This window comes from Octopus sinensis, linkage group LG10 (genome assembly GCF_006345805.1).
Source record: "Octopus sinensis linkage group LG10, ASM634580v1, whole genome shotgun sequence".
NCBI classification, from domain to species: Eukaryota; Metazoa; Mollusca; class Cephalopoda; order Octopoda; family Octopodidae; genus Octopus; species Octopus sinensis.
In genome coordinates this window covers 11,662,188-11,677,187 of record NC_043006.1, presented here as the reverse complement: position 1 = coordinate 11,677,187, position 15,000 = coordinate 11,662,188, and the positions used below count along the sequence as shown (strand labels likewise).

General features: G+C 35.5%; 1 protein-coding gene across 1 annotated transcript in view; it reads left to right on the top strand.

Annotated features, from left to right (window-relative positions):
• Positions 1-15,000, top strand: part of LOC118765006 — a 105,760-nt gene that overhangs the window by 1,014 nt on the left and 89,746 nt on the right. Inside the window, exon 2 of the mRNA XM_036506243.1 lies at positions 394-880. Coding sequence (XP_036362136.1) covers positions 394-880 — 487 coding nt within the window. The remainder of the gene's footprint in view (positions 1-393; positions 881-15,000) is intronic.

Sequence of the window (15,000 nt, the reverse complement as noted above, 5' to 3'; positions counted from 1 at the left end):
GTGTGTATATATATACGTATGTATATGTATATTTAAATATATGCGTCTACAACATATATATATTTTATATATATATATATAATATATATTATATATATATATATACATATATATATATTTCTATGTGTGAATATATATATGCATACAAAATATATATAAGGACATATATATATATATATATATATATATTATGCATATATTTGTTCTTAGGTTGAACGTTAGATGTAGGTCGTGCGCGTGATTCGGGGAGAATAAATTTGCGAATGTTAGTAACTATGTGGATATTGCGATGACGTTAGTAGCCACGCCGACATACAGTCACGTTAGATAGTGTTACTTATACCTGCAGAGTTTTTACCAAAACTCTTAAGCATGCTCCACAACTTTTTGTAGGCGCAGTGGCAGGCATTGTATCGTCCGTAAAAGGACGAGACCACAAAGCACAACCTATAAAACAACAAGCAAAACCACACCATCACCAACAACTACCATATCACCATCACCATCAACAACTTCTACAACAAGTACATCAACAGCAGACTCCCTCCAGTAGCAGTCACGAACAGGGGTGTTCTGGGAGTGGAGGTCAGCAGTCTGTTGACAAGACGTCCAAAACGGTGGACACCAGCAGAATGTCCCAGTTGGGACAGGGCCGCCAGCCTGTAAAGTCTGAACATTTATTGGATTCTCCACATGTCCCTCACCCTCCAGGTCCATCCCCTCTGGATTCCAGCGGAACCTCCTACACACCCAAGTCATCGTCAAGTGCCGGGCCAATGAACAAGTTTGTCGGCTTAGACTTCGAGATCCATCATTATCCAGAAAAAGGCAACATTCAATCTCTAAACGATATCGATTTACGACTGGAAAACATAAATCAGTAAGTATGGATTATTATTATTATTATTATTATTATTATTGTTGTTGTGTTGTTGTTGTTGTTGTTGTTGTTATTATTATTATTATTATTATTATTATTATTATTATTATTATTATCGTCATCATCATCATCATCAATATTATTATTTATTTGTAAACCTATGAATGTATCTGTGTGTAACTCTGTCTTAGACATTTTGTAAGCATGCATTGTAGTTTCAAAGGTATATGTATATACACACATATATATACACAGAGTGCGGTGAACAAAGTGTCGTCTAAATTACATAAAAATGAAAACAACACTGACACCTTACTTTAACACATATTTACCAAAATTATCTTGAAATACTAAAGAGTAAATTTATTGAATAAAATCGCCATTGTCTTCAACGACGGACTTCAGATGACTTCGGAATCTCCTTCAATTCTTTTGGACGCTCTCCTTGTTTAGGTTGGTGAATACTGCCATAATCCTTGCCTTCAGTTCATCTTTGGTGTTACAAGGAGTTTTGTTGCTCTCCCGTTCAACTGTGCCCCACACATAATAATCAAGAGGGCTGCAGTCTAGGGAGTTAGGTGGCCAGATGTTAGGGATGATGTGATCACAGAAATTGTCTCTGACAACCATGACTGGATTCTCTTGCTTGTGTAGCATGGTGCAGAGCCCTGTTGCCAGACATAGGTCTTTCCAGCAGCCACTCTCTTGACCCAAAATAGCACTACCTCCTCCAGGCACTTGATGTAGGCCGCCGTGTTGAATCTGATGCCATGTGGGAAGGCGAATGGAGGAATAACGTCACCAGTACTAGTGACCACTTCTAACACCATGATGTTGATTGGATGTTTGATTTTTATCGCTCTTGTTTTGGGACACGGCAAACACTCAGATTGACATCCAAACACTCTGAAATGTTCGTATTGGAGCATCCGGCGCGAATGCCAAGCAGTACAGCATGTCGTTTCCAAATTTCTGGCAGAGTGATTTGCGTCATGGTGCCCAATTGACCCTACTGTGGTGTGTTTTTGAGAAAATAAAATAAAAAACAATGCGCATGCGCAAAATAAAAAGTATAACATGGTGACAATTTACCCATCATACCCTGTATGCATGTATGTGTATGTATGTATATATATATATTATATATATATATATATATATATATACATATACATATAATACTTATCTATATGTATGTGTTTGTGTATGTATATGTATATCATCGGCATGAATTCATTGTAATACGTAAACTAATGGTTTGGTTACATAAAATTGCACTTATCAACTTTATTGCTCTTGAACATAATATCTTTGTAAGAATTGGCTGTGGCGTTCGGGCGCAAGTTAAAATCTATTACAGTATTAGTTAAGTTCAAAGCTCAAATTGCTTTGGGATTAACTTTACCTCCCATCCATCCGATGTCCAATAAAGTAATTCATGAGTTAAGCTTCGAACGAAGGTTGCGAACCGACAACACGCCACACAAAATGCTTAGCGGCATATCGTCCATCTTTACGTTCTGAGTTCAAATATTGCTGAGGTCGACTAAATCCTCCTAGCAAAATATGTAGCCTTGTGTATACATTGAAAATTTTTATAGGGCGATGGGTCGGTAGACTTGATAAAATGTTAGAGAAAATATCTTACTGTATTTCTTTTTGGCTCTTTACGTACTGAATTTAAAACCAGCAGTGATCGATTTTACTTTTCCTCCCTCCTGGATCGATAATATAAAATACCAGTCACGTGCGGGGCTCGTTATAAATGACTAACGATGTGTCATCATACGTTATGTTAGTATGATGCCCGAGTACCAAGTTGAGATACGATTATTGATGCGTAACACCCTATATCATCACCAACACACACATGCACACGCCAAAACATTCTCTCATTCACCTATAAGCAGACCATATTAAAATGTATTAATTCCGAGGTGCAAGAAGCCGGGACAATGATTTCTGACTTGAGCACCAGAAAACCAGATTCGAAGGAATTGTATAAGTCGGAGCACCACTGACCGTAGTATTTAACTGGTTGTTTATTTTATTAACCTCGAAAAGATATAAACCAAAGTTGACCTTGGCTAGATTTGAACACAGAATGTAAAGAAGCGAAACAATAACAAACAAGTTGCCTAACGCTCTAGCAGTCATGTTCATAGACTACCTTTCATGTTAACTGTGCGAGAAATATCACCTAAATAATTTTACTCATGTGCATATATATATATATATATATATAATTTAACAATTAAGGATAACTTCTTAATAAGGAATCTTAACAAGAAATTATCAGGTAGATAGCGTGAAAAACCTCATAAGAGAAAAATTTCGAAAATAATTCTTTCTTATTGAACATATTAATTTATATATAGAGGGCATTTTTACACATAAATGCCTCACGCTAAGAGGGACATCAGTCATTTCTACCAAAAATTTTACTAATCATACCCAATGCAATTTTTCAAAGCAAGACATTTAAAAAATGAACTTAGTCTTATACCCGAATACCAAGTTGATACCCGAATACCAAGTTGAAATACGATTATTGATTATTGATGTGATACGATTATTGATTATTGAATTTAGTCTTAATCACAGGTGATATAAGACTAAATTCATTTTTTAAATGTCTTGCTTTGAAAAATTGCATTGGGTATGATTAGTAAAATTTTTGGTAGAAATGACTGATGTCCCTCTTAGCGTGAGGCATTTATGTGTAATAATGCCCTCTATATATAAATTAATATATATATATATAAAGAAATTATTGGCTTCAAATTTTGGCAAAAAGTCAGCAATTTCGATCACATCGCATCTAGTGCTCAACTGATACTTATTTTATCGACGCTAAAAGAAAGAAGGGCAAAGTCGACCTTGGTAGAATTTGAACTCAGAACGTACAGAAAGACGAAATGCTGCATAGCTTTTAGTCCTGCTTTATTTAATACATTTGTATTGGTTTCAAATTTTCGACACAAGACCAGCAATTTCGAGAGAGGAGAGGTTAAGTTGATTATATCGACCGCAGTACTCAACTGGTACTTGTTTTATCGATCCCGAAAAGAATGAAAGGCAAAGTCGACCTCAGTGGAATCTGAACTCAGAACGTAAAGATGGACGAAACACTGCTAAGCATTTTTTGTCTGGCGTCTTATCGGTTCTGCCAGCTCGCAGTCTTCGTTCATATATTCATATTAAGATGTTAAAATCTATGAAATGTAAATGTTGATGCCTAGAACTTGAATTCTTTTTTTGTTGTTGTTATACTGCTAATATTTGTTATGTGCGTTTTCATCTTGATGTCTGTACGTTTTATCTAATATCATTATGCATGTATTCAAACTGAGAACGTCACAACAGTGATATCAATGTATTTTCATGTAAATAACTCGGTAATACGATACAAAATTCAGATGGGATTTATTTCAAGTGTGTATATTTAATAAGTCGTTTGATATGAACCCACCTGAGACCGCCTCTGTTTCTATAATATTAAAACCGTCTGTTTTAAACTGTTGATATTTAAATTAAATTCTTCTGTCATAATTTTTATGTAAGAAAGAACATTTTGTTAAATTATGATTAATAATGAGAAACATTAATTATTTTTTCCTAAATCCCTCCCATCTTCTTTATCACTTTCAAAATTAATTAAAACACAAACAGTGTATTTCATTAGAAATAAAGTTATAAAAGATTAATATTTAACTTAATTTTTATCGCCATATTCTTAAACTATTTTGTTTTGTTTTTGTTTTCATTTTTAACCAATGTTTCTTTTGATAATACATTGCTGTATAATTATTACCACAATGACTATTTTGATTTTAATCAGAAATTTGAATAATTTATATCACATTTTGTTACTTTGAAATCACATGATTATTTTTCAAATAACATATATGGGCATCAACTATACAGTGTCTGTGATATATCTTAACCCTTTTCTCTGAAAGGAGAGTCCCTACTTATCAATTTAACAACTAGATATTGGTCCTAATAAAGTCATCGTAATACCTTTTTGCATTCGATGTGTTTGGATGTGCTCTCTTATTGGCAAGCATCAGGGGGGAACACGCTATAGCGAGGGATCCTGAGGTAAACACTCGAACACAATAGATAGCAGCCAAATCTCCCTCAAATCACACTTTGCCATTGAAAAAAAACGGTGGGAATACATTGAACATTGAAGTTGCAGATATTAAAAATATAAGGTGGAGTAGCAAATGGGTAGAAGTCTTTTGATCATAAATCTCACAGATAAGACCTGAACCGGGGCTAAACAATAACAATAACAATAACAATACTTGTTTTTTTTTTTTTTTTGCTGCAAAGATGTTTTCCGCAAGATATTACAATTCAGCAATTCGGTAGATTTGTAAATATAAACTGTTTTATCTCTCTTGTTCTTTGTACAATTTGATAGTACGATAATATCATTTCGAACGATTTTAAGAATTTTCGTCATGTTTTGAAACCGTTTCAACACCGATAAGAAGAAAGAAACGTATTGGGAAATCGATTTTCGATGTATCGATACAGGCATCAAAACAGGTTTATCACGGTCTTCTTTTTGTTTAATTATGAAGCGATCTCTTCAATTGAAATTTAAAATTACCAAGTTAAAGATTGCAAGGTTCATTCCTTTAATTTAACAGATTGGAATTAAAGTCATGTACTGGAATTGATTAACGATACTTCCTAATTCCCTCTACTATCGATTGTGTGTGTGTGTGTGTGTGTGTTTCGGTTTTGATATATTAATGGCACATGTTATAAAGTAAGTGGTCTTCAACTGAAGTAGCCCAACTTTATTGTCTTGTCTTTAATCTTTATTCATTGTAGTACTTAGCTTTCATTCAAACTAACGTTGTTAGTCAAAACGTCCGTTTACATTTTGACTAACGGTAACAATACATTAGCTGTCAGCAAATGAAAAAGTACCAGTAATCTGTAAAGAAAACATCCTATTGAGTACTCGAGGTTAGTTTCTGGCGATAATTTCCAGATTTCTTAATCAGGTACACAATCTATTCAAATACTGGGACATTACAATGAATCGATGAAATAAACTTGTCTCAGTTTGTCAGGAATATATTAGAGAAAATAAAAAAAAGTAAAAATAGTTTGAAAAGAACAATTAATAGAGAAACTACTTGTAACAACTATAGATATGTAGTAAACATATTCGGATGAAAAACTTAAATTTTAAAGGTATTTTTATGATATTTTTTCTGAATGTTACCACATAGAAAACACATATCTCTTATTCTTTTACTTGTTTCAGTCATTTGACTGTGGCCATGCTGATGCACCGCCTTTAGTCGAGCAAATCGACCCCAGGACTTATTCTATCGGTCTCTTTTGCCGAACCTCTAAGTTACGGTGACATAAACACACCAGCATCGGTTGTCAAACGATGTTGGGGACAACACAGACACACAACCATACACGCACACACCGTATATATATATATATATATATATATATATATTATATATAATATATATATAGATATATATATATATATATATATAATATATATATAGGGAGAGTTTACGAAAAAAACAAAAACGAAGACAGGTGGTGTACAAAACAAACAGATGTATTAGTATAACGCTCAGGAATAGAAAAAACTCTTTTAGGTTTCGAGCCTACGCTCTTCTACAGAAAGGGACACAGAAAAAACAAGGAGAGAAACAAAGAGAGGAAAAAGTATATATATATATATATATATATATATATATATATATATACGACGGGCCTCTTTCAGTTTCCGTCTACCAAATCCACTCACAAGTCTTTGGTCAGCCCGAGGCTATAGTCGAAGACACCCAGGACAATGTGGTTAGTAAGCAAGCTACTTACCACACACCCACTCCTTAGACAGTTAAAAAATATTTGTTGTAGTAACTTTGGCCTCGTCTCTAGAACAATATCACTGAGTTTGTAGCAATTAGCGCAGGGAAAATTTTGATACGAAGTGACTCATGATTAAGTGAAGTTAACAGTTTTTGTGTTTTTGAATGGCTGATGTGTGATTTCCACGTTGAATTGGTTTAGTTTCAAGACACGGTGTTAGATCAAAGCTTTCCCAGACAAATGCATCTCCGAAACTTAAAATGTAAACTTTTACAATATATTACGGTAAAATATTTCTGCAGAAATATTGGTTTCAAATTTTGGCACAAGTCCAGCAATTTTGGCGTTGGTGCAAGTCGATTACATCGGTCCTGGTGCTCAACAGGTACTTATTTTATCGACTGCGAAAGTATGAAAGCAAAAGCAACCTTGAGGAAATTTGAACTCGGAACATAAAGTCCGCTAAGCATTTTGCCTGACGTGCTAACGATTCTGTCAACTCGCCGCCCTCTGTTACTGCAGAAATATTGACAGTTTATTTTTTATTTAATGCCATTTATAAAGTTTATTTTTGTGTTTGCTTTGCAAGACTGTGGGTATGAAATCATTTGTTGAAACTTATATTGTTGTATTTTGGAAGGGTCATACTACCGATAAACATACATGCACTGGTTATGTTTCACTTTAGTTTCATTATCAATCAGTTAGACAATCTGTTGATCAAAAAGAAGAATTACAAAAACTCGCGTGAGATGAACAGTAAACATGCATGGGGTACTTTTGAGACACAAAGTCATTGATAAAGGTAGAAGCTATGACTAAAGAACCCTGAAGATTAACTATCTCATTGGTTGATAATAAAGAAACTGAAGTGAAAAAATCTCCAATGCGTGTGCTTTTATTGGCAGTATGATTCTACCAAAATATAACAACATTATTTGTGAATAAAAACAATTCGGATAGAGTATTTTCTTTACTCTCTAATACTATCCGAAATTCCCTTAAAAGAACGGATTTGGAAACTACTTGTTGTGTCGGTGTACATTTTTAATGGATTTTCCCTCCATATTGGAGAATCTAGGAGATATTTATCACCAGCTGCACATGATATTGTGATATCCTTAAATCTTACATAATTTCCAAACAGAGCCGGTAAACATCATTTTTTTTTTAATATCTTTTATCTACACGACATTAAAGCCGCGTAATATATGTTCATTTCTCTAATAATTTTTGAAACATTGCATTATCTTATTGAAGTCATTATCTCAATAGATATCTATCAGAATTAATGGCGGCTCGGGTCATTTACATATGATCTAAAGTCCATTACTTATTAAATGTCTACTAAAATGAGGAATGCAATAAAATTAATCATTTTTAAGTGACAACCACAAATCAATTTCATATCAGGATTATGTGGGCAGATCGAAGATTTTTGTTTGTTCGGTTTTTGTGCTGTTCTTTCATTTCATGTTTCTTGAAAATGCTCTCTCTAAATGTCATAAGAACAGGAAAGGTAATGGTGTATGTACCCATCAAAATAGGGGAGAATACATTTTAGGAAAACCATATTGTTAAGTATAAGGAATTAAAAATAATCGAGTTTACGTCACCTCGTGTAATAAACACGTTATAATTATTTTTGTCTTTTCCTACTTTCCACGAAAGATTTTTCAGATTATGCAAAAGATAAGGTTCTTATCATAGATCTAGATAGCTTAAATTCAGACGTATTAAAATATTGTATGTTCTTAATTCCTTTTAATTCTCGTGTTCTCTGTGTTACTATGCCACTGTGAAAATAAATGTCTATTTTTGTATAACCTCTGCTGTGAATATATTTCCAAAGAACATTTTTACAACGGATTTTAGATGTTTAAAGAACATGGTGGGATTATTGTCATTAGAGAAAATAAGATGGTGCTTTTTTTTCGTTATTTGTTTTGTTTTGGTTTGTGGGGGTGATTTTTTCTGTTGTTCTTGGTGATAATGGTTTGTTGTTTGAACTGAGATCATCATAGAAAGATACTCCAGCCTTGATCATCACGTCCTTCCAGGAATACTTCATCCGATATTTCCTTTTAACGACCTGTTAAAGAGCATACCGTAGCAGGCATTATTATTTAGAGCAACACATTTCTAAACTGATCTTAGACAAAATATTTAATTCCTACTTCAAAACTAATACACATAATTTGCATTACTGACAAACAAAGCAGCCATATTAACCAAGTATATAAAACATCGTTTTCATCGAATGATGGGGTTAAACTGGATGGTGATGGTCATTAGGAAATATGAACTCCCCTCTTTTCGGCTTAAATCTATTTATTTTGTAAGTCACTTAAACTATTTGACTTTTGCTTTCTCACTCAGACTAAATGAAATATTTCAATAAATTGAGAATGTTTTCTGTAAGACATTGAATGAATCAAAGTTTAAATTATAAACTAAACTCATGCCAGTGACTCACTTGAGTTATTTCCCTTAGACATAGTATATTTTAATTATAGAAATTACTATTAGCCAATGTTTGTAATACAGTGTTTGTAATAATACGTGTCTTATAAGGATAAAAAAACAATCAAACATTTATCGACTAATCAAGTTGGTTGCAGTCTTACAATGATTAGCAAAATCAGTTCGACAAGACTGGAATATGTTCGTAGCTTTATTTCTGACAAATACCACAGCCGCTAAATTCCTTTTGAGAAATTAACAATTAATTTATTTTTTCAGTTCTTTTCCTTTTTAGAGAGAGAGGGGAGGAGAGTCTCTCAATATTACCTACGTTTTCGCTTTCTTTCTCCAACACAAAGAAAAATTCCAGTTAATTGAGAATACTTCTTGTGCTACAGTAATCCCCCGCCATATCGCGGTTCACTTATCGCGGTTTATTATCTAAGCTTACGCCGATTCCTCTCTCTTTACTCTTTTACTCTTTTACTTGTTTCAGTCATTTGACTGCGGCCATGCTGGAGCACCGCCTTTAGTCGAGCAAATCGACCCCGGGACTTATTCTTTGTAAGCCCAGTACTTATTCTATCGGTCTCTTTTGCCGAACCGCTAAGTAACGGGGACGTAAACACACCAGCATCGGTTGTCAAGCAATGCTAGGGGGACAAACACAGACGCACAAACACACACATACATATACATATATATACATATATACGACAGGCTTCTTTCAGTTTCCGTCTACCAAATCCACTCACAAGGCTTTGGTAGGCCCGGGGCTATAGTAGAAGACACTTACCCAAGGTGCCACGCAGTGGGACTGAACCCGGAACCATGCGGTTGGTAAACAAGCTACTTACCACACAGCCACTCCTGCGCTATGTCACACCGTGTTGTTTTGCATTTATCATAAAATAAATATATACAAATTATAAAAATAATTTTTTTTAAATATACAGTTCAGTACTGTTTCTATTTCGCGGATTTTCTCTTATCGCGGGTGGGTTGGAACGTAACACCCGCGATATTCGAGGGATTATTGTACATCATCTCTTGTCAGCACAGGATGGCCGAATGGTTAAGGTACTCGCTCCGCAAACGCGATGTCACGGTTTCGGTCCGATTGTGTGATATCTTGGACAAATGTCACTTTCTACAACCTTGAGTCGACTCATACCTCGTGAATGAAGTTGGGCGGATTGTACAGAAATTCAACAGGTACAGCTTTGTCACCCACTGTATCATTGAATCTTTCAGGACATTACGTTATGAGTACACGAGTCTGTGGAATACTCAACTACTTACAAGTTAATTCAGGAGAAAGTTATTCAATTGATCGAACCACTGGATACTAGTCGTCGAGCGGCGGAGATCCGTCATCGTATGACCCTTTAAATGATGCATCTAAATTCGTGGTGTGGCTCACTTTGGTTACTTCCCTTAACTCGTTTATATTTTAATTGGCAACAATATGTTTAGTCTCCCAATAAAACAAACTTGATGAAAAAGATAAAGTATGCATATTCAAGGCGGTGCCCAGCATAACCGCAGTCCAATGACTGAAGCAAGTAAAAGACGGAAGATATTCATTTTGTATGCCAAACACACCAAGTTTAACACCCCCATCTGGTCCTTGCAGAGCCCTTAAGAGAGTACCATCTGTCAATAACATTCTGAAGAAACTTTCAATTCACTCCTTGTTCACGTTTTCCTTACACAAATTGACCTGCAGATTTTGAATTGGATATTGCCCTTATCCCAGACTTTTCAGATTTGTGATAAAGATTATAAAATAATCCAAACGTTCTCGCAAGAATGAATGGTACTACTCACGTCTTACCTGACTAAGTCAGAGAAAAGGACTTTAAGCTACAATAAATCTTTTATCACTAAAAGAGAAAGAAAATTTGAGAATCGAGGGGACAACTACACATTCTCTTGACAAGCTAGAATTAATAATTATTCCTTTTATTTAATTAATACTATGATGTCTCAGATACAAAAAACATATGGACAGTACAGTTAGTCCTTCACGTACAAAACGATAAATAGTCACGGATGGAAATCTTTTGATTCAGGCTCTCTGCTCTGCCTGAACTAGTGTGAGGCTAAATGAATACAACACAATAAAAATAATCTCTATTGTAACAAGTAAATGTTGAGGCATTTCATATGGCAACTGGTGACCTAAAGCGCCGTGGGTTAAAAGGTTCAAATTAAACTTGTTGTCGACGACGAAACTGACAAAAGAGTGTAAGTAATTTCGATAAAGAAGAAATGATGCAGTACAATTCGCTCTGTCAAAATTTGGCTTTTCGTTTCGTTTTCCCACCCAGCTAAGATTTGACGCTTTCACTAATATGCATTTCCGAAATGTATACGTCAACACACACACACACACACACACACACACACACACGCACGCACGCACGCACACACACACACACACACACACACCACACACATACATACATACATACATACATCATACATACATACATACATACATACATGCATACATATATACAGACGTATGTGTGTGTGTATATATATATATATATATATATATATATAAATTCTTTTATTCTTTTACTTGTTTCATTGTTTCAGTCATTTGACTGCGGTCATGCTGGAGCACCGCCTTTAGTCGAGCAAATCGACCCCAGTGCTTATTCTTTGTAAGCCTAGTAATTATTCTATCGGTCTCTTTTCCAGAACAGCTAAGTTACTGGGAGGTAAACACACCAGCATCGGTTGTCAAGCGACGTTGGGAGGGACAAACACACACAAAAACATATACACACACACGCATACAGGTATATAGGTGCGAGCTGGAAAAATAGAATAGGTATATGTATATTTGTATTAACCAACAGAGTGACTCAAGGTCCAAGAGTTTCGTGCGTTGGCACTTATCAAAGAGTTTTATGAGTACCAACGCACGAAACTCTCGGACCATGAGTCACTCTGTTGCTTCTGGTAAATATGTATATATATATATATATTATATATATATATATATATACATATATATATACATTTGAAAGAATTAGTATAGATGGCTTTTTTTGAGGGGAGAATTTTTATTCTTATGCATGATTTACACTTGACAGATATTTCTCCTCATCAGCTGATATACCCTCTACCCTCATCAATATCTGTTTCTTTATTGCTCACAAGGGGCTAAACATAGGGGGGACAAACAAATGGATTAAGTCGATTACATCGACCTCAGTGCGTAACTGGTACTTAATTTATCGACCCCGAAAGGATGAAAGGCAAAGTCGACCTCGGCGGAATTTGAACTCAGAACGCAACCGCTAAGCATTTCGCCCGGTGTGCTAACGTTTCTGCCAGGGGTTCTCGTTCCTGAGGTATTATTCAGGTCACTGCTTGGAATCGAACTCGGAATCTTGGGATTAGTAGCCCGCGCTCTTAACCACTACGTCATATGCCCGCGGGCAATTATGTAGCGAATTTTAGGACTTATAAATCTAATATTTTTCTATCCTTCCTTAATCCTGGTTCCCATATGCTATTCATATCTGCACTCGGTCTGCTTAGGAGGTTGTTGTCTCCTAGCATATGTGCTGCTTCTTTTAGATTTCGTATCTTCTGGTGGTGTTCTCTGTCTACTATTTTAACTTCATCCCACAGGGGGTGGTCAGCTACACCTAATTTATCAATCTTTCGTGTCACAGCTTTGCGATGTTCATCTACCCTTATTTTGAGGGGCAGCATGCTTCGCCTAGCACATAAGCTAGGCCACAACAATCGCCTAAGCAGACCGAGTGCAGATATGAGTAGCATATGTGAACCGGTAGTAGGGAAGGATAGGAAAATATTAGATTTATGAGCCCTAAAAGTCACTCCATTATTGCCCACGGACATATGGCGTAGTGGTAAGAGTGTTGGCTACTAACCCCAAGATTTCTAGTTCGATTCCAACAGTGACTGAATAACAGTAATAATAACATGGAAAAATACCTTAGGGACGAGAACCCAGGTTCTATATTTCCCCAAGACACCTAATGAAGGCTGGAGGATACATCAGCCGAAAGGTTGTGTTAACAAGATGAGGACAAATATCCGTCAAATGTAAACAATGTGCATAATTCCTCATCTCTTAAATATAGAACTGTTTTATTCTAATCTAAATAATAATGTTTACAGCGAGTTACTCTGATATGAGTTTCGAACTTCAAGTAGCCGGTTTCAAAATGAAAAAAATGAACGTTTCACTGGTTATTTAAATAACAAAAATATTTTTTCGTACAAGTATACAAGCAAAAAAATGTATGTATATTTTTTGTATATTTTTTTGTATGTGTACTTGTAAGAAAAAAATCCTTTGCTATTTAAGCAACCAGTAAAACACATTTTTTTCTGTTTGAAAACGGCTACGTGAAGCTTGAATCTCTTATCAGAGTAACTCGCTGTAAACATTATCATCAAAATAAAAATAAAAATTATCCCCTCAAAAAAATCCATCTCTATTCATCCTTTCAAATATATATGATATTGTTCTAAAAAGTTTCCCTCTATTATTCTACTATACATGTACATACATAGGCGTTCAAGAGAATATACTGGCATTGATGTAGCAACATTTGAAATATTGTCCAGGTAAATCTAGCTGAAGAAGACTAATCAAATTTACCATAACAAACGTATTTGAAGAGTCCGAAACCTAGCTATTAGATTATACGATTCTAGGTTGTCCATTGATCTAATGTCCTTCCTAGAAGTAAGACGAATTTTTTCATGTTCGCTGCCCTCACACGTCCTTACCAGTATATACACGCTGAAGATTTACTATAGCGTCGCAAATTATCGACTGCTATTTCCAGTAAATATTGGTGCTTTGTTGTACTACTACTTTATATATATATATATATATATATATATATATATATATATATATATATATATATATATGGTTTCGATTCCCAGACTGGGCGTTGTGAGTGTTTATTGAACGAAAATCACCTAAAAGCTCCACGACGCTCCGACAGGGGGTGGTGATCCCTGCTGTACTCTTTCACCACTCTTTCTCACATTCTTCCCACTCTTTCTTCTGTTGGCCTGCTCGCTTAGCCGGCGGGGTGGCGTCATTCGAAGGCTAAAACAATGCGAACGCATTGTGACCAGCGATGTGTAACAACATCTGATGGTCTGGTCGGTCACGTGATCACGTGATATATATATAAATATATATATATATATATATATATATATATATCTATCCTTAAATCCTTTAAATGTCTTAGCTAGAAGGCCGCGGCCATGCGGGGCACCACCGCTGACTGAGCTACACTAATATGTGAATCCACCTCTGATACGTGGCACTTGGTCAACAAGGGAATTCGATGCCGCTGCCCGCATCTGTGTCTCCTGTCGTGAGGTAGGTTCATCTGGGACCCCCGACAAGAAGAGATCCAGTTTATATACATATATATATATATATGCGTTTATGAATTTGTGCTTGCACGATTCCTGATGTGAAACCGTGTGTTAAAACAGATATTATTGTATTTCGGATTGGTCACTTTTTTAAATAATCACTGGCACTCTGTATTCGTTCTTCACTCGTTTATTACTGTTATATGTGGTGGGGGTAGGTGCGTGTGTATGTATGCATGCGTGGGTGCATGTGTGTGTGTATACATGCGTGAAAACGAACAACACCTGGTTACTAACTCGCAAAATTTTCGTGCATACGCAGCAGGAATGACAACACCTCTCAGCCAAAGGATTTTGTCCACGAGGCATTATTTGGGAGTGAGGGAGAA